Source organism: Electrona antarctica (assembly GCF_951216825.1).
Source record: "Electrona antarctica genome assembly, chromosome: 7".
Classification (NCBI taxonomy): Eukaryota; Metazoa; Chordata; class Actinopteri; order Myctophiformes; family Myctophidae; genus Electrona; species Electrona antarctica.
This window is the reverse complement of record NC_136812.1, coordinates 34,902,128-34,923,736: the sequence shown is the minus strand read 5'-3', so window position 1 is coordinate 34,923,736 and position 21,609 is coordinate 34,902,128. Positions and strand designations below refer to the sequence as shown.

The 21,609-nt window shown below is 43.5% G+C and overlaps 1 protein-coding gene across 5 annotated transcripts in view; it reads right to left on the bottom strand.

Moving 5' to 3' along the window:
• Positions 1-21,609, bottom strand: part of lpp (LIM domain containing preferred translocation partner in lipoma) — a 194,411-nt gene that overhangs the window by 15,789 nt on the left and 157,013 nt on the right. For all 5 annotated transcript variants that reach the window (XR_013790431.1, XM_079506186.1, XM_079506187.1 and 2 more), the window contains one exon: positions 12,247-12,416. Coding sequence is in view for 4 of the 5 variants with exons in the window: in XM_079506186.1 (XP_079362312.1) it covers positions 12,247-12,416 (170 nt within the window). In the remaining variant the exon portion in view is untranslated. The remainder of the gene's footprint in view (positions 1-12,246; positions 12,417-21,609) is intronic.

Genomic DNA, 21,609 nt, shown 5'->3' with positions numbered 1-21,609 from the left:
CACAAGCTTTTTAAGCTGTGTTTAGCCTCACTTATGCAACCTTAGGATAAATTCAGAAAATTATTTTGAGTGTTTTATTCATCGCCGATGTACTGTACATGGATTTCTCTACAAGGGTATGCTGGTACAGTAGGTACATTATTGAGTTAATCTCATTTGACTCCAAAGTGTCTCAGGAGAGCATCTACAACACCCTGAAGACTCCTCCATTTATACATGAATGTCTACATGAGTATTCCATCAAAGACAATACTTGAGGAGAGAATTACCTGCAATAACATCTAATACTTCATGCATATTGCATTACAGAATTGGCAAACATGTCAGTATTTAGGGGCATTTTACTGTAGATGCACGTCTGACATCTACACTAATAATGCACTGCTGCTCAAAAAAAGTACAGCACGTATCTACAGGGATATCTACTGTAGCTTCAAGAGGTTAAATGAAAAATCTGTGTAACATTGACTTTCGAGGCGCCGGGAGCAATCAGGTCCTTTCCTATTCAAAGTCTGGGAAAAGGCAACAGATAGGCCTGTTGTTGTCGGTGCAAAATGTAAATTGATCAAAAAGCATTGGAGATAAGAAGAAAAAAAAATCCAGTTTCAATTTGTTTTCCACAGTCTCCAGCCAAATAGTGGAGGTTCGTAGCCAAGAGAACCTGCCAGATTCCTGCGAGGGACATTGGGAGCCAATTTAAATCTTCACACATTCGGAAGGACTGTGGGAACTCCACCCTTCCGTAATATATTGGTCTGATGTGTGTGTGTGTACTTGTGTGTGTATGAGTGCACGCGTGCACTTGGGTGTGTGCGTGTGTGTAGAGTACCTATTACTCTGTCTACTCTATCTAAGTGGGGCTCGATGTAGTGAAATCCAACACAGGATTGCACCTTTAACAGTGTAAAAAGTGACACTTCGGAGTTAAAAGAACGCTACAGATTTGACTGCATAATGACTCTCCTACTTCCCGTGAAGGTTATCCAGTGCAAAACCTCCTGACATTTGTCTCCCTGATGGGGAGGTCCAACACCCCCAACTCCCCTCCTCGGACAGTCTAGGAGGATTCACGTCCTTGACATTGGTCTTACATTTACATTTCATTTCATTTCACATGGGTAATTACTTTCCGCCGATGTTCCATGGACAGCGTTCCCTGGCGGTGCAGGACTCGTTCCATCTGTCCGTGTAACTGTTCACATGCAAAGCATTATGCGCATATTAAGACGGGGTAAGTTTTTACATGACACGTCTCGCTTCTTTGATGAAACGCATTAGACCTTTATAACCGTGTTGTCTAACTGTCACTACACACAGCAGTAGCACCCAGTATTTTCCTACCAGGTACGAAAACCGCTGCCTGTGTGGGTGTGTGTGTGCGTGTGCGTGTGTGTGTCTGTGTGTGTGTGTGTGTGTGTGCGTGTGCACGTGTGCGTGTGTGTGCACACGCACTAGCAAACTGTTATGTGTGATGGCTGTGAAACTGCTGTGTGACTCTTCTAAGGCTTTTACTAACTCCCGGCTCAGCTCACTTCGGGGAGCGCTGACCTTGAAAGTATCAGCTGTATAATTCAGAGAGAGAACATTTGTGACAGTCATTAATGTGTGTGTGTGTGTGTGTGTGTGTGTGTGTGTGTGTGTGTGTGTGTGTGTGTGTGCGTGTCAGTCAGACAGGGTGAGTGTTCCAGGGCTCAGTGCCTGTGACCTGAAGGGGCCCTGTTTCCGCTCGAGCACAAGGTGCCGTTCGCTCTGTTCAGCTGGGCTGAAGAATGTGTCTGTTGGTGTAATAAATAGACGCTGGCTTATGGATGACCAGCGTGTGCTGGAATGGGATGGCATCCCGCCAGAACCCTCCTATCTTGATTTGTCTTCCGTGCTCAGTTTATATCTCGGCCAGGACAGTTTATTACCAAAGGCAGCCCCTGACTCAGCCTTAGTTCTGCAATCTCTTACCGGTGCTGACTGCCACTGAGCTCTGCCCCCACCGGAGGTCTCTCTTCTGTTCCACAGACACTCCATGAATACAGACAAACTTAAACAGAATGGCACGAGTGCCAAACGTGATTGAAACATTTATAAATCTAGCCACACTCGGTGCTGTGACAAGTGCAGCAGCCACATCTTACCCCAGAGAAGTATCATATTATATTTTATTCACACGATACCTAGCCTATAAGGAGGCTGACAATAGGGCTGGGCAATATATAATTATTATATTGATATGGTCATATAGGACTAAATATTGACTTTGGTTTGTATCATGTTTATATCATGATATGACAAGTGTTGTCTTTTCCTGCTTCAAATATTGTAACTTAAGCCTTATTTTATACTTTCACAACTGGTAAAAAATACCAGATATACAAGCTCACAATGTCCGTTGAGAACCGATATATTTTAAAGAAAATGTATATTACCATCACATTACGACATTATTGTCACGATATGATATGGCGTTATCGATGTATTCGATATTTCATTATATCCATATCACCCAGCATTAGCTGACATGCAGATCTGTGTCAAGTTCTGGAATTTGTATTATTTCATTATTAATTAAAAAAAAGGTGGCAGTGGGGTCCTGATCCCTTCTCCAGCTGAGGCAAAGTACCGTATCTGGGCTGCCTGTCTGCCTTAAATTCAGCTGGGCAGCAGAATGTGACCCCTCTGGACATTGGGTAATGTCTCCTGCTCCGGTTACAGAGAGAACCTGACAAAGACCCAGGCAATACTTCTCTCATGCCATGAGTTAGAGTGACATTGTGGTGGGTCAGCGTTGGGCCACAGAGATTTTTTCTCTGGCTTACTCCTGGGGGCAGGAAATGTGCTTCGACAAGAGACATGAGGAGGGTTTACAGGGCCCGGTATTCTGAATCCCTTTTTTCTCCCCTTGTCCAAACAGTATATTCTAATAACAGGGCCTGTACTATTCATTCACTACTGGATACGACAGCTCCGTACAGTGCGATACAGTAATAAGAAGTAATGACCTGCTTGAGTGTGGTTCACACCCACCATGCAGCACACTTGTATGTGCGCATAATTGTCTCGGCGAGTCTGGAGAAGTACTGAGAAGCCAGATCCTATTCAGGCAAGTGCTATCTAATTGGCTCACTCCTTTGAGGAATTAGATCAAGTTAATCATGTCTGAATATACAGAACTCAATTAGAACTCTGCGAGCTAATGCAGACAGCCATGAATATTTGATGTTAGAGTCAGCGCAAAAGCTGAGGAGACGTTTCAGACGGCCAGTAAACAAACAAGGGAGTGGCACCCGGGTAGGACACCTGGTAGAACACGTACCATGTCAAGGCTAACGCCTTGCCACAGTTGGCCTGGGTTCGAATCCGTCCAGAGGCCCTTTGCTGCAAGTCTATCTTGTGTTTCATAAGTGACTCTGTATAAGAGCAACTGATAATTGCCAACTACTTAAATCCTATTCTTGGTTGACTGGGGTCCCCAAGGGCTCTATACGGGGTCCACTCCTTTTTTACCTCTACACCAAATGTCATTGCCGAACATAGCCGATCTACAAGCTCACAACGCGTTGCAACATGACACGTTTTGAACTTTTTTACAGAACGTTCGTTCCAGAATATAGACGCTAGGGTTCATTTAAGTCTAAATTGTACATTATTGTTAGTCACCCCTCCTCTCATTTGCATTTCCTGTCTCTCTACTCCCAGCCACTATCAAACATATTATCTTAAAAACAAAACAAACAAATAACCAGGGAGGGGGTACATGCCACCGGCGGTTATCATTGCGCTCCACGCGGTGCAGGCATGGCAGCTGAAATCCATGCGTGGACGCAATGCTGCCGAGCATATGGAGGCCGCGATCCCGCCACACTCCGGCTGCGAGTGCGAGCCTCTGGATCTGACTACCTGGATATCCATCACGCCGACGTGACAGGTGTGTGGGCGGTATGTGTAGTGTAGTCGACTCTAAATATAACCAGTGCCGTTGTCAGGGAAGTGCAGCCCCCGTAATCTTCACCTTCCTGCATTCTATGTCTGGCTGTGTGCAGCCAGCGCTGCGAAAGCATTCTATGTCTGGCTGTGTGCAGCCAGCGCTGCCAAAGCAGAGGGCTGTGCGTGTGCAGTGTATCACATAGTCCCCCTCCCTCCGTTCTCAATGACAAGAACAGCTCTGGGGAAGTCTTGAGACGTCTTGATGGTCCCCTCTTTCCAAAGTGGGAGAGTGCACTACACTACACTGTAGCTGGGCAAGTTGTGCTGCAGAGAAGTCATCCATCACCACAAAGCCCACCACATGCTGGTACCATGACTACTGCCCACCCCAGCCACCCAGTCTCTTTCTTGTCATGTAGACACTGGTGTCTTTTGTTGAGATTCTGAATTCTTAACTCCTTCTTTAAACCGACCCAGTAACTTTGATTGGTGCAGGGCTGAGCATGGATCAGATAAATACCATAATTTATTTATTTCGCTGCAGATAGTCTACATATTACATTTAAAAGAATCCTTAACCCTTAAATTCAATTAATTATGCAATGGACATCTTGTTTTATTTGATGGCCTTCCTGCCCTGGCATTTGGAAAATGGACAACACCAAAGGCCAAGTGGCCTTGACCCAACAATGCCGAAATTCCAGGCCTGGTGGCAAGCTAAGAAAAAACCTGGACTTGAGTACTGTTGAATTAGTTTTTCTTCTCTTGAATAGTTTCTCTAAATCAACTTTAAGCTTTATGATCAGGATACATCTTGGTTACAGTATTTGAAAAGTACACAATCTGCTTCATTGTATGTGGTGTGATGGGTGGCCCAGACAGATGATGGGTGGAAATGCGGGAATGGAGACAATAGGTCTATTTTAATGAGCCTGCAGCAGTTTAAATCAAATCTTGACTTTGTGGCGTTTCCTTGTAAAGATTAAGAATGAGGATGAGGACAGACAGACAGAGAGGCAGCAGACAGACAGACAGACAGACAGACAGAGAGGCAGCAGACAGACAGACAGACAGACAGACAGACAGACAGACAGACAGACAGACAGACAGACAGACAGACAGACAGACAGACAGACAGACAGACAGACAGACAGACAGACAGACAGCTCATCAGCCTTACTGTCAATCATAATTTCCTGCTGATAACTGACAGCCCAGGCGCTACTATATGCACTTATTCCTTTACAATAGCAGAATGGGAAAATCATTTGGAAAGCTTAGCCAATGAGACAAATAAAAGAAGCCATTTACTTTTAAATAACAGAAGTACAACACTAGATAATGAACATAATTACATTTAAGCTACGTGGCTTCCATGACCTTGGCTATCTCTCTGCAATTCCGCCTGAAGAGCCAGAACTAGATTGCGGGTATTGTCTGGGAAAAGAAAACCCTCTCTATTACCGTGGGTCTTCCAATTCTCTGTCATGACATTGTGCGACTTGCAACAGTTTTTACTGCACTTAAAATACCAGAATTTAGCTGTGTTTCTTAGCTTATGTTCTGAATACTTCAATGTACAATGTATTATCCATTATTTTCAGCAAGCAATATTGTCGTAATAAAATGAGCTTGAGACAGGAGAGTGCCTGATGCAGTGCATTTTGATCTCAGTCTAACAGGTTTAAAGGTCTATTCATGAGTAAATTCTCAGGGAGGGAAGGTTCCCTAATGTTAGGATTTCTAGTAATGATTGTAAGTGGCCTTGCAGCAGCCTGGTAGGACATGAGTAAAGCCCAACAGATATGGACCACGCAGATTATAACATAAAACCACAATTTAAAAACATGGCACCCTCTGTATGCAATTAACCCCTGTGACACACAGCCACACTGCCCAACTTCTTCCACCAATCAGGTAAGGCAATCAGTGAGATGAAGGATTGCTGTTACTCTCACCGTTGGTAACAAGTACCAGGAATTATTGACAATAATGTCTTCATTAAAGCCCAACCGATGCCAGATTTTTGGGTCTGATGCCAATCTCGATTTTGGAGATATATTTTGTTAATATATATTATTTATCTATTTAACCACTGAAGACCTATTAAGAAATTACCAAAATAGCAGATCTACAAGCTCACGACGGATTGCAACAAAGTGTGTTGTGAGCATGCATGCTGAGCTACTGGCTTGTATGCTGCAAAAATAGCAGCTTTGCAAATCTGCTATTTCTGGCCATTTGTGTACATGTTTGCCTACAGTGACATGGCCAAAACGGGGATACCAGGTTGCGAGACACATCTGCTGTATAATTGCTGATATAGACTACAAAAAAAAGGTCATGGCAATGACTTTCTGTGTCACGTTAAACCAAAGAGAGAATATACACACATCACTGTCGTGGAGAAAGGAGCCAAAGGCAGGGATGGAAGTTATTGTGAATTGCTAAATATAAATGATGTCTTGTGACATGAGAGGTTGCCAGGGGAAACTTGACCAGTGGCTGCAACAGTGCTTATCACTCCAGGGCTTGTTGGGAAATATTTGTGTTGAAGAGCATAAACACTTCAAATTTTATAGTGTGATGACAGAAATATAGGGGTTGGGGGAGCTGCAGCAATATAGGGCTTTCTAAAAAAAGAACATCAATGTACAGTACAGGTTTATGTTTCACTGTTCTACAGAAGAGAAGATATTCTAATACAAAACACTGTGTGTGTGTGTGTGTGTGTGTGTGTGTGTGTGTGTGTGTGTGTGTGTGTGTGTTTTGTCCCCCCCCCTCTGTGTTAAGAAAAAATGAAATAAAACGTGGAAAAACTACTGTGGCTGCTGTATAAGTACATAAATCCTAAGCAAACTTTCAACCACTGAATGCATTCGATGCTCTTCAAGCAGTTAAAATGTACAGATGATTTCTTTCTCACATCCTTACTTAGACTATACTGACATCAATGCAAGGAGGTAGTTGAGTTGCTGCTTGATGGAAACAATCACGCAATGTCTTTTCCTGGTCATTCTCTTCTGGTAGTCGTAACACTCTAATAGGTGAGCTTCAAAGGTTTTCAAAGAAAATGTATGGACTCCATCCCTTTCCAATATAATATGGGTCAGACACACACGCTCCCCAGATCACTATAAATGGAAATAGAGAATTAAGGAGAGGAGTGTTGAATGACCCTTCCCGGATATCAGGATAATGTGGAAGCACAGGCAGCTTTCATTACTGAACTGGGGTGAGAGGGAGAGAGATGACAAGTGTTCACCACCACAGACTCAAGTAGGGACTTGATCGCCTTGCCTGCGGATATAATGTGACCACTGGCAATCGATCCAGTAGGAAGCACTGTGTTACTGGGAGAGTTTTTGGCAAGCTACACTATCGTTTGTTTGTTATGGTGCTTAGTTGTATTGACCACATGAACTACAGTGTAGTTCAATCCGCTGTCATAATAGGCAAACAGCTCAGTGAGCTTGTACAATACTACCATGGACACTGGGGTTTGACTCCTACATGGTGCCTCCAGCTTGGCCGGGCGTTCCAACTAAAGGTCCTTCCACACCAAACAGTCTTCTTCAGACTAGTCAAAGACTACTTAAAACTGTCAGATTGCGGCCTGGGCCGTGGCTCAGCAGTCCAGGCACCTTGATCCACTCTACAGTGGAGTATTTACCCCCTCATCACTACAACACAGATAGCGACGGCTCGCAAGGTCGGCAACCGACCGAACATGTTCGGTTCTTCATCAACGGGTTCCGACCTGTCGGGAAGGTGATAGACGGCAAGTGAAGGGAGCTTGTCGGCAGGAGACTCTTTCAGACGCTTTCAAACTGTTTCCGCCGCCGACCGTCTGAGCTGTCTGGAGCTGCCATAACATGACATAAGTTATGTCATGCAAAAATACATACTATGACCTTAATCACAAATCACAATGCAGATCTGTGGGATGCAGTCTCCTAGTCTGGAAACCAGACGAATCTGAATTGTCTGGTCATGCCAGGCTAGCTAAGCTGTCTCCAGCAGTGGCAGAGTCATCCCACGTTGAGTGTACTCGGACTGTACTTTCAATGTACTATGAGTGTACTTTGAGCTCAGCGTTCTCTCATCCTGCTAAATTAACCACATGAACACTAGCATCCCTATTCTGGGCATGTCATAATAGGCAAACAGACTGCGAAAACAGCACATCAATGAAGTATACAGTACATAAGGTTAAAGTGGTTAAAGCGTTTTCCTCTGAAGTGGAGCACTCTGCCTAAATGTTTTACATCTCAGCCTCTGCATCTACGGGTCGAGAACCTTCTTTTATTGTATTTCAATTCCGGACTGAACCAAGCAATTAACAAGGGATTTAGGTAGCAAATATTGCCGGAGGCCTCCACTATCCAGCAATGTGTATCTGTATTGCTTCTGCCCTGCGATTTCTTTTTAATTGGATTTATTTTGTGAGCATTTTGTTTTGATTATCTCAAGAAAAACTTCTCCTGTGATGGATGGGTTTCTTGGAAACACCTAATAAACATGGTGAGATTGAAACAAAGCCTCAATACAAGCATCGCTATGATGAGATGACCACCTTCTGGCATTTTGCACACATACTGTACGTACTTTTAATTTCATTGCGTAAAGACAGAAACGGGGGTCTGACACAGCCCGTGGTGGGACACCCCCGGCTACTACTTTACATCAGACAGTAAAAAAAGAAAAGAAAACAATAACGGTCGCCTGATGCCGTTCTCACATTGTTGAACACGATTAGGAACCACTTCATGCAAAAGGGGCTTTAATTGAGCCACTGTAGAGTTTATCTCCATCACTCGGTATTTAAACAAGCAGCGATAAGTCGTCTTTGGACGGCAGCCAGGGAAGTGGAGAGGACAAAGGCTGATTTCTGCCCTGCCCTTTGTGGGCCTGCGAGGTCATTGGGTTTGGAGGACAGAGATATCGATGCGTAGAACAGGGAACTAGATTGGCACAGATAACAGACGTTTGAACGTGTCTGTGTTCCTGTCCATTACTGAAAGGAATTAACGGTTTTAGTCATCCAGAGGAAGAGAGGTGAACGCTCGCTAATATAAACGCCAGCATTGTTCCACATACGGCACTATGCAAAGTCCAGGCCTAGGTAAATGCCTAGTGAATGCCAACACCAATACCTTGCCGGAAACATTACTAGATGGCAATCACTGCGGTATACAAATTGCATTCAGGCAATTCTTGGCTGGCTGTGTGTTTGACATATTTTGCATATCATCATTAGATAGATTCAGTAGACAAAGTTTTCTCTGGGAGTTGCTGTAACCCACATCCTGCTCAAGGAAAAGACTTGATGCATGTCTACAGTTTGTGGTGTTTGGACTGAATACAAAAAAATAATCAAAGCGGAAAAGTGAGGTCAATTTATTCATAACATTTTTTTATGCACCAGATCTGTTATCAGACAAAATACGTCAGTCAGAAATGAGCTGACCTAAGCACACGTACTGTACACTAAAGGAAATGAATTACTTGCTCAAACTAACTATAGCATACATACACTGTACATACTGTACATACATACACTGTATGTACACTGTATGTATGTGGATAAAAGTTAGAATTCAAGCACTTTGACACACTTTGACCAAGCAGGGATGACCTCTTTCATGAGCGGTACAAAACGTACAGAGAGGTGCGACTGTGGTGACAGTACCATTAAGCACACAGTTCTGCTTCTAATAATGGTTCACTCATGCTGTCAGAATCAAAGGACGTTCTTGGAACAGTAGATTGGCTTTTACCAAGGTGTGAATGTTTTACTTACTAAATGTACTACTCACTGCAGTGGAACAGCTCATCATAACTGTAACGAAAGCTGCAGTGTTTTGAAGGAGTATACAAAAGTACAATTCATTGTTACTTATATATTCATTGTACTCTTCTTTTTTATGCTTTTTTCTCCCCAATTTAGTCTTCATGCCAATTCATTATTTGTGTTTTTGTGATTTATTTGTCACTGCTGTTGTATCCTACTGGCACGCAGAGCCTCCTCCCAGGCCTCCCTCACGCCCAACTCTTTCTGCTGCTACAGCCCGAACGCGGGCCAATCGAGTTCGTATGGACGCTCGTCAAAACCGGTGGATATTTTGCCACCACTGCGCCATCCAAGCACCCTTTCTTCTTGTAATCTTAAGAGATTCCTAGACTGACTGAGCTGAAACTTAACCAACCAATTGATCCCACCTCGCGACGACACGCCTCTCCGGAGAGACCCGAGTTTCACGTTCATTCTCTAATCGCACAGAAGCACATGACCCTGAGGATGGGAATAAAAGAAGAAGAAATTACTTTCATTAAGAAATTCAGATTTCCCCCATCCTTTTGATCTTGGGCCAGAAGAACATTTATGCTGATGAAATGCATAAATAAAGTTCTTAAATTATCCAGGCTCCCTCTTTAGTGCCGCGTATCGGAGTTGGAGAACTTCCAGACAAGACAACTACAATCACAGAGAGTGCTTCTGAAAAGAGATGATTTAGGAGATGGCCCGCCACCAACTGAATGTCATGCGGCTCCAGTTTGATTTTACAAGTAGGGTGAATACTGGGGCATTTTTGACAAGTTATGTGGAAGAAAAACCATGTATTTGCTTTGACGTCTACTACTGTACCAAACAAAGGGTGTCACAGAACGGAATGTTATTCTACCTGCAGTCACTGACAGTACTGTCAGCACCTGAGTTTCACTGTAAAGGTGATGTTGCTAAGACAGCAGCAGTCGTGTATCTCAGCGAATTTGTAAAAAAAAATAAAGTTATTTTTCTTGGTTGGCTCACCATGTAGCACGCACGCACACATGCACGCACACGCACACACACACACCTTATACTTAGTTGACAAGTCCTCCAGGGATCTATACTTGGTCCAATACATTTTTCCCCCTCATCTCTTCACCAAATCCAGCCGATCTACAAGCTCACGATTAGGTCCGCCAAATGTTTCGCCCCAGAATAGGGACGTTAGGGTGCCTGTGGCACGCGCGCACACACACATGCACGCGCGCACACACACATGCACGCGCGCACACACAAAGAGCTATAAACTCCTCATTAACTAACAAGCTGTATCAGCAGCACGCGTCTCAGAAGCTCAATCATTCCATCTTCAAAAGCCTCTTATCAACAATCTGAAAAGTGGAGCGTGTACATTAAGTAGGCAAATAACAACCTGACATAATTTGTTTTAGTGCTGCTCCTATCTCCCTCCACTGGCCTGCAGAAAAACCCTGGCAATTTACATATCATGTAGGTGTGGAGTCAAGATATCGACAGGGAGGTTAGCTTGTCACGTTTCATCTGCTTACAGTAAAACGCATCATCATTTAGGTGAAGCAGAACTGAAAGAAATGTAATACAAATGAATTGCGCACACACACTCACTCACACTCACACGCACACGCACACGCACACGCACACTCACACTCACACTCACACTCACACTCACACTCACACTCACACTCACACTCACACTCACACTCACACTCACACACACACACACACACACACACACACACACACACACACACACACACACACACACACACACGCACATGTTGCTATCACAGGAGATTCCTGAGGTCACATGTTGTCTCGCTCGTTCTCTCGTTCCTGAGATTACGTGTTGAAGCGACCGGGCATTTCGTCCTGTACATTTGCAACAGGAAACCAGGCCACATGGTTTTGAAAGAACTTAAAAAGAAGTTCCTGAAAAAGACCTCACTGGATATCCCACTGTCTCTCACTTCCTCCATTTGGTTGGGTTCTTCATTAAAATAGTGAAATATTGTCAAATGGGATAGTTCAGTTAACATTTTATCCTACTGCATCAGCAATACCAAGTAATACCATTACACATTCTAATGTCATTTTGACATTACTACTCTGCGTCTATGTGCACCTCAAGAAATAAGTCTGGAACACTGAATGTTCCACACAACAATTCCCACAAAACATATCTCTACATCTTCTATTATAAAAAGGCAATGGACGTCTTCCCCATCATATCTTACTTAGTTATTTCAAAATACAAGAATAAATAACGCACACCAAAAATAACCAGATGTGTTCTTTTTGGCAAGTGTCACACAGGCAAATGTTTCTTTCACTTCACTTTCACTTTTGAATTAAGCACATTGAATTGCCTGAAATTTGCAATACAAAATACACTTGCCTTGTCTTACTGTGCCTTACAACAAAGTATAATCATGCTTCAGATTCTAAAGTTTAGAATATGCCGAGCACAGGGCAACGACCGCGGTGGGCGGCAGCGAGTCATATATGGTGGTGTGACTTACGATGTAGCAGGGCTCACAGTAGGCCTTCTTCTCCACGGCGTAGAAGGGCTTGCCACGCAGCCTGCTGCTGCACGTCATGCAGACGAAGCAGTCGACGTGGAAGACCTGGTCCATGGCGGTGCAGCCGGTACCTTCGCCCACTACGTTCTCCCCACAGCTCGAGCAGCGCCCTGGGGGAGGGAGAGGAGAGGTTGAGCTCATGTCCACAGATATAACAGTATACACCATCAGACGGCGTGTCTGTGCACACATGGTGTCAAACGGATTAGGGATAGCAGTTTGGATAAAGAATGTTATTGTTAGGTGACTCTCCTATAGAGTTCACCATTGTAATGCTGATTGTACTCTCCATGCTGTGCCAGATGCTCTCGGACGACACCAAACTATTTGGGCCTCATCAAAGCACCAAACAGCACAGCCATCTGTGGCTCCCCTTTGGGGTTGTTCAAAAGCAACGGACTTCATCAAATGTGAAAGATGCACATCTGTAAGTAGGCAGAACTGTATATGAAACCTTTAATCACGAGCAGATAGATTGCATCTTTAATCAGCAATGATGAAATAAAACCTTCTTTCTTTTTGCACACACCAGTGTGAAATGGGCCTAAAAGACACTTTAGAACTTCAGACTTTGAATGAATCTCTGAGACTCCACTTTCTTCCAAAGTGTAGCAGTGTTGCCATGTCTCCTTATTATAAGCGACTTTGGGCATGTTTTTCAGTAAAGTCGCTTGTAAATATTGGTATATATACATTTTTTACCTTATTTCTAAAGTGTACTTGCTTATTTTGGTCTTGCAGTGTAATGCCAGTGGTTCCGAGAATATTTTATGGCAGGGACTGCCATACAAGATTTGTGTTTTCTTCAGTGTGTCGCATTGTGATGCGTTTTGAGCTGGTACATCGGCTATTTTCAAATAGCCGATATAGCCAATATATAAAGGTGCTCATGTGACCTTTAGCGTCTTTTGAGCTTGTTTTCATAGACCTGGTTGCTTATCTCTCTCACAAAATCTGGCAACGCTGGTGATCAGACGTGAAACTAAAATGGATTGAAAATCTGTATGAGCTTTCACACGTTCGCGGGGAAGCAACACATTCACAAAGAACCACTTGGCTGCTTGCTTGCCTGAAACGTGCCTTCTTCACCTTGTGATAGCAGTTTGACAGGTGAAGTAAAATGTCCCACTTCCAAAATGTCAGAGCTTCCATAATCCCCCATTTCTATTTCAAAGTCTGGATAAGGAGGGGGATTAAATAATATAATTATGCCTCTTTAAAGAAACTATACACAGCACAAAAGTGTGACATGAACGACATCTATTTCAAAACGTCAGCCCTTTTCATGATAACAAAAAAGAAGAAGAAAACTTTGGAGGCACAACTCAAGTCTTTGTGTTAGGGCCACGAGCGAGCTGATATTATTGTGCCAGAAAAGAGCCAGATAGCATATTGTAGAGACAAGGCATTCGGATATCTTTAATTGAGTTGAAGATATCTTTAATTGGGTTTAAGATGTCCTCAACTGAATGCAAGTTATCTTCGACCCAATTAATGACACTGTCGATTTAATTAGCGGTTATCTTAGAATAATGGGGTTTAAAAAGATATCTGAGAATACTTTTCTCTTTTACACATCTGAAGACAGATGCAATCTTGCAGAGAAGTATGATACATTGAATTAATTCAAGTTTAGTTCTGTGTTCTTTTTCACATTTATTTTTGGCTTCATCTAAAGGGCTGATTTGGTTCATGATTGACACTCCATGTGTTCTGAACAGAGCAGTTCAAGCGTATTACAGACAGGCGAGACACTAACGGCAGGAGAGACAGTATCAGATGCCTGCATTTGCACGGCTCCACTTGCTGTTTTTATATCACAATCAAACAGGGTGTGAAATGCTATCCGTCTCAGGTATCAACAGAACTTCGGGAAGACCGCTTGAGTGTGAGGCGTGCTACTCTCATCTCTTACATGGTCCATAATCTTATTATAATCTTATCGTGTATCGTGTCATTGTAAATAGAGAGAAAGTTGCCATGTGACATGAATCACATGATCAATAACAGGTTCATACTTATCTTCGCATCCTGTCACGCACCAAAAATTGGACACTGGCATTTTGTGAATTGCATGCCATGTCGTCTCTAATTGCAGTAGTTATCCTTTATCAAAACATTGTCAAAAATCTTTTGACAAATTTAAATAACAGGGCCCAATGTTCCCTAAGAACAGGTGATAGCTTCCAATTACAGCAATATACAGCCAGGTACTTTTATTTAGCAAGCGCTGTCATCCGAGGTGATGGTTGAATGTTCATAAAATACATCTATCTGGCTTCATCTGTTTCCACAAGCTCTATCGACACCTCAATTATGGCTGTGTTACCTACAGTACAGGGAGGCAGATTAACCCATTCAGGCCTGACGTCGAAATAAATAAAAAAAAGGTTTCTAAATCATGACAATTTTCGGAAAGATTTGAGGCACATTTTAACGATTTTTCAAAAATAGCAGACCTACAAGTTCATAGCGCGCCACTCGGTGGCGCGCTATGAGCTTGTAGATCTGCTATTTTTCAATAGCTAAATTATAACAATGTTTAAAACACCAAAAGGGGTTCCCGCCCCAAAATGGGTTAATGGTTAATGTGGTTAAACGCTAACGTGACATGGATGCGTTCCAGGTCTAAATGGGTTAAACAAACTAGTGAAAGCACGTCTCGGGGGGACATGTGGGTGTCAGCGGAATCACAAGCAGGGTAATCACTTCAGAGGGAGAGAGAGAGAGAGAGAGAGAGAGAGAGAGAGAGCGTACCGAGCCTATTAGTGGCTTCAGATCACAGGCCATCTTTAGTGAGTGGTTGAGAATGCCAAACATGTCCCAGAGGGCTTCCACTTTAAATAGCGCAGAGGAAAACCTCTCGGAAATCCTTTTCCTTTCGGCGGTCTGTGATCGCGAGGGCCCTCAGGAGCTATTTGTGTGTAGACGCAGCTATACCCGAACACACGCAAACACGCACGCACACACGCACGCATGCACGCACGCACACATGCACGCACATGCACATCTGCATGCGCACGTGCAATGGCAAAGGCAGTCTTTATTCACGCCAGACATACCGCACATGTCGACAAGCATGTACAAACAGACATATACATATCACATACTGTATGCACAACCACACACGGCCTCATGCCCTGCTAATGTACTGTAAATACACAATCATGGACTCACATGATCAGGCAACAAGCCTTGTGGCTTATGAACTAAAGCCATTACGAACTTTTAGCGTAGCGTTCCTATTCTGGGGCAAACATTTGACGAAAATAGCAGATTGTCTATACTATTTTCGGTGAAGAGAGTTTGTGTAGAGAGAAAGGAGGGGGCCAAGTATAGAACTCTGGGCGACACCAGTCAACAAATTCTATTACAGTTGGAGGCCATCGATATTGTCCTTTTCTTTTTGCTGAGGTTTGCGTGATCTGCGCAAAAGCACAGTTAACCCATTTTGGGCGGGAACCCCTTTGTGTTTTAAACATTATGTTATAATTTAGCTATTGAAAAATAGCAGATCTACAAGCTCATAGCGCGCCACCGAGTGGCGCGCTACGAGCTTGTAGGTCTGCTATTTTTGAAAAATCGTGAGAATATTTATTTCAGAAAACTGGAGGATTTAGAAGGATTTTTTAAAATTTTGAGGTCAGGCCTAAATGGGTCAAATGATAAGGGACAATATCGGTGGCACCCAACTGTAGGGTTTAAGCCTTCAGGTGGTTAAATCTGTGCACACAGTGAAAGAAATAGGTGAATTAAGGCCATACTTCTCTATGTACACAATGTATCCACATAGTTGGAAGGGCTACAGTAGAAATATAATGATTGTGTGATTCTATAAATATTCAGGAATGAATGTAGACATTTAGTGTAGGTACACAAAACATGACAGATTACAACAGTCAGGCATTGATTTCATGTGTGAGAGTAGTGGAGACGAGAAGTAAATAAGATTTATGGTTACAGCCAACACAAAAGTGCTACTGTACATAACACATAATACATATTATGTCCTAAGTCCTAAGTGCAGTGTAGCTAGTGTATGAAGTGGGACAGCTTTGGGAAAAGACATTAAAACTCCTCTGCAAGATTAATGGATGTTCAGGAGCATGAAACTTAGTTTTTGTACTTTTCAAAGGCATTAATACATGAAAATAGAAAGAAGTGGCATGTGTTTGACAATGCGTCACATAAATAATTTCATACAACTCCATCGGAAGTGAGCATTCTCAAAATTTTAGACACCACTTCAAATGGCTTCTTGCATAATGCAAGGAAACAATCTATGCAGCATCCTATTTACCCTGTGGAGTGGACCCCAAATACTTTCTAACTATTTCAGCAGTGTATAAAGGAATCATGAAGAGGGCCCCACCGTTCCCAAGTGTCCCTCTGCATTGGGAACGAAACCCTAGTATGCAAGTCTTAATATCAAAACTTCAATTGGTTCCTGTATAACCAATGCAATGGTGACGGGTGTGGGGAGGTTCATTTACACTTTACACAGTCTCTTTCCTTTTATTCTTCGGCTCTCGGAAGTGTTTCTTCTCATAGAAAGTCAAAAAGGGGGACCAAAAAGAATATATATATATTTGTCTTTCTTCTTCTTCTTCATCAAAAAAGAAGCACATTCCCTGTGAGCTGGGGGAGGCTTCGAATGGTTAGACAATTTAATTGGATAAAAGGAAAAGATTAAAAGGGCCCTGACTCTGTTCCATAAATAATTGATTTCTAATGTATTTGTAGTGGCAGTGAGACCGCTGTTTGGGAATGGGGGATGTTGAGTGGCAGAACGCTTCACATTTCCCTCACCTCATGTCGCCTTCTTTGTTTTTCTACGCCGTGATATTGTAGCAGCATGATAAGGCAGAGAAGGAGCTCACTTGCAGCTCAATTTGATCTTACATGGTCGGAAATCAAAGATCGTGCATGGAACAAAAGGATGGAAAGGAACTTTCTTTTCTTTTTATGTGGGAGACCAAACTTTCTGCACCGTTACTGAAGAATACAAATCTTTCTGGCGCAACCCTTTCAAACCCCAAAGGCAACTTGGAACAATTGTAGCTGGTATCCAAAACTAAATTAAGAGCCACAAAATCAATTTTGGGACTCCTACAAAAGTTTTCTGGTTGAATGAAAATATCTGATGTAGTAACAACTGCACAACCAGGGAAGCAAATAACTTAACATCACTGTAATGCAGATTTGACTCTGCCAAATGGGTCTTACTCTGAATCACAAGCATCTTACTAAACGCTTTGTTATTTCTTTCACACTTAAATTAAAACACAAATGTATGTTGTGACAAGTTTTGAAAAGGGACCAAATAAAAAGATGAAAAATGTGGGACCAACATTGTTTGGACCTATAGTAATAGACCTAAACAATAGGTCATACATTTTCCCCTAGTAGAAATAAATAAGTCTATGTGAATTCATTACGGAGCACAACTGCCAGCTACTGAATTGCTAGAAGCCACAATTCATGCACTCTTTCAGCACTTCAGCCCTCTAGGTTAATCTTCATTGTTGCCCGAGATTGCCTTCCATGCAGTCTGGCAATGCTCTGGCCTTCAGCCGCCTTGGGATGACGAGGGAAATAGCTGTCATCGCTCCGTTTCAATCCCTGAATGCCTGTCTGCCTCACCCGTTCCTTCCCTTCCCTTAATCTCATTCCCAGTGTCAGCAAATGGTGCTTCTGCAGAACTGCTCCAGCAACGATGGTAGGATGGAGGAGAGGCAAGCCTACGCCACTAAGCATTATTGCTCAACCTGTCAGGGCCTGGGGCGGTGGAGCGAAGGGGCCGAGTGTAGGTTACATGTTTTAGAAACAGGTTGACAGAGGTGACATGGAGGGGTGCCAAGGATAGAGCTGAGTAGAGTACATAAAGAGAGGGGAGAGGGTGCACACCAAAATTAGACAATCGATAAGCTTGTCGATTGGCTATTTTTCGATGTGTGACACCGGCATGCAACTAAATCAGGCGATAATATGCGATCACGCATAATACATGCGCATTGTGAACGGACGCGTCCTGTTTCCGCGTGGGCACGGCACTCGGTTATGCGAACACGTCCTTGTCTGTTCCTTTTTGCGTGCGTGCGTGCAGATCTCTATTCATTCCTGAGGTCAAGCCAAGCACTCAGTCGCAAATGAAATCTAGCAACGTGCGTGCCCCCGAGCCTCAGCTGGGCTCGCATGGCAGCTGATCTTGCAAGGCTCAGTGGAGCTGTCTCAACGAGGGAGGATTGCAAGTGCCGAGCCCGGCGGGGGGAGGGGTCACCTCACGTGAACCAGCGCCATATAAGCGGGCATGCTGTCGCCGGGGAGAGGAGCCCAGTGCTGGCACGCTAGTGATCAACAGAGAAGCTAGAAAGCAGCAGAGCACGGACAGTAGCAGTTCTGGGCCAACATCATTAGAGGAGGGGACTAGGAAAGAGGCCACACAGAGCAATATAATATACTGTGTGCAAGATATTACCCATGAGGGTCCATTTTTACACTCTGGATTGTTGCTGTGTACAATGTTGAGAAATGCTTCACGGTGTGGGAATGAAGCATCACTGCCAAATATAGTAACCAATAATAATTCAGTTCTCGCAACACTATTATCCCTGACCCATGTGACCAATTACAAGCAAGTTGATGACACTGCGGAACAGAAACAGCTATGGTCTCATTCGTGACGCCACAACATTAGAAACGCCGCCCTATGAAGTTATTGGAATTAAACTGAGAAAACCTGCTGGGAGGAATTTTGGTGTCGATTTTTTTGTCACATTTGCATCAAATGAGCTTTTTGAGGCTGGGGGACAACATCATGGGAAATGTTTGCTCACTGAAACATTTTCAACCCGACATGTTCAACACAAACACCTACAGTATTGCATTTACTTATCACCCAGTGGTGGTTCATGAATGGCTTGGATGATAAGCAGCTAGGAGTCTAGGACGTAGCCTCCTCTGTGAAGGCAAAGTCTTTATAATCCTGAGGATTTTTAGATGTCATGTCACCAGAGATGGGCAAAATACATTGAAAATGTATTTTGTTACAAAATACAAATACTGGGTCACAGAATGTATTTAAATACAAAATACAAATACTGGTCTGAGAAATGTATTTGAGATACAAATACGTATTTTGTATTTTGAAAATACATGAAAATACATTTTCATTAAAATGTATATAATGATAAGTAAATTCATAATTAATTGCCAAATATTAAATTAATGACCTGTCAGAATGTCTAATACATTGAAGGTTATTAAGAATGATACACTTTATATTTTAAGCAAATCAATGTGCTATAACTGTATCAAACAGGACCCACAAAGGAATGGATTGGCCATCTGATTCATCACTGTCACTCCTCTTTGACTTCTACCTCAAGAAAAATGTAGAAAGAGATTGATTGATTGATTGATTGATTGATTAGGCCTACCACCAATTTACATTTAAACCAACAATAAAAAACAAGATAAGTAAACAAGATACTAATGACTAAGATGAATAGGGTCTTCCCCGGTAACAAGATGTGCACATGCAGTGCCGATTCTGGCCTCCAAGGGGCCCTAAGCATGATTGTAGCAAGGGGGCCCCCCATGAAAAAATGGGGGGTTTTGAAACAGTTTAAAACAGTTTTAAGTAGACAAACAGAGCAGAATAAAGTATAAACATTTATTGTCTGTCTGTCTGTCTGTCTGTCTGTCTGTCTGTCTGTCTGTCTGTGTATGACAGACTGACTGGTATAAACAGCGCCCCCGGTGTAGAGGGATGGTATGACAGACTGGTATAAACAGCGCCCCCAGTGGGGAGGGATGGTATGACAGACTGGTATAAACAGCGCCCCCAGTGGGGAGGGATGGTATGACAGACTGGTATAAACAGTGCCCCCAGTGGGGAGGGATGGTATGACAGACTGACTGGTATAAACAGTGCCCCCAGTGGAGAGGGATGCTATGACAGAGAGACTGGTATAAACAGCGTCCCCAGTGGGGAGGGATGGTATGACAGACTGACTGGTATAAACAGTGCCCCCAGTGGAGAGGGATGCTATGACAGAGAGACTGGTATAAACAGCGTCCCCAGTGGGGAGGGATGGTATAAACAGCACCCCCAGTGTAGAGGGATGGTATAAACAGCGCCCCCAGTGGGGAGGGATGGTATGACAGACTGACTGGTATAAACAGCGCCCCCAGTGGGGAGGGATGGTATGACAGACTGACTGGTATAAACAGTGCCCCCAGTGGAGAGGGATGCTATGACAGAGAGACTGGTATAAACAGCGTCCCCAGTGGGGAGGGATGGTATAAACAGCACCCCCAGTGTAGAGGGATGGTATAAACAGCGCCCCCAGTGGGGAGGGATGGTATGACAGACTGACTGGTATAAACAGCGCCCCCAGTGGGGAGGGATGGTATGACAGAGAGACTGGTATAAACAGCGCCCCCAGTGGGGAGGGATGGTATGACAGACTGACTGGTATAAACAGTGCTCCCAGTGGGGAGGCTGTGTTGTGGCTTTAGTCACAAACTTAAGCATAGCCCCTGGAAATTATAGATACAAACACAAGGATAAAAAAAAACTCAATTGTAGTAGACATTTCCACGTGGTGGAAATGTCTACTACGATAGGCCTGTCCTTGATTCTGATCACTAAGGTACGCTGTTGGCGGAAGATTTCACCATTGAGCAGCGTTACACTCACTGCGCAAATAACGTAAAAAGCCCCCACGGCTCCGCCCGCCCTGTGCTCACCGTTCCTTGCCAGGCCTCAAACAGCCTGGCCAATCAGCAGCGGCTATCCCGCCTCTAGCTGCTGCTGATTGGCCAGGCCGTTTTGTGGCCGGGCATCAAGTCTGCCTGAGAGTTCCCAGATGGGAGCAGGAGGGGGGAACCCAGTGTACTCTCTGCTGCCCCATCTGGCGGAGTCAGGTTATGTGTTTTGCCCCTACAGTTTAAACCTGAGGCTGTGTAAAATGACATTAAAAAGTATTTTATGTATTTGAAATACAGAAAATACTAGATCTGAAAGTATCTAGATACAAAATACATCTCATTTCTTCCATCCCAGCAAAATACAAATTACAAAATACAAAAAAGTATTTCAAATACGTATTTCAAATACATGTATTTCAAATACTGCCCATCTCTGCATGTCACTAGACTACTTCAGATGAAGGCCCCTGAGCCCCTGGCTGGTTGCTGACCTCCTTCCAGTAGCATTATGCTCTCATAGTCATAAAGGCTGCCTGAGACAGGACATATACACACAGAGCACAAGACAGCACCATCCAGCTACGTTTA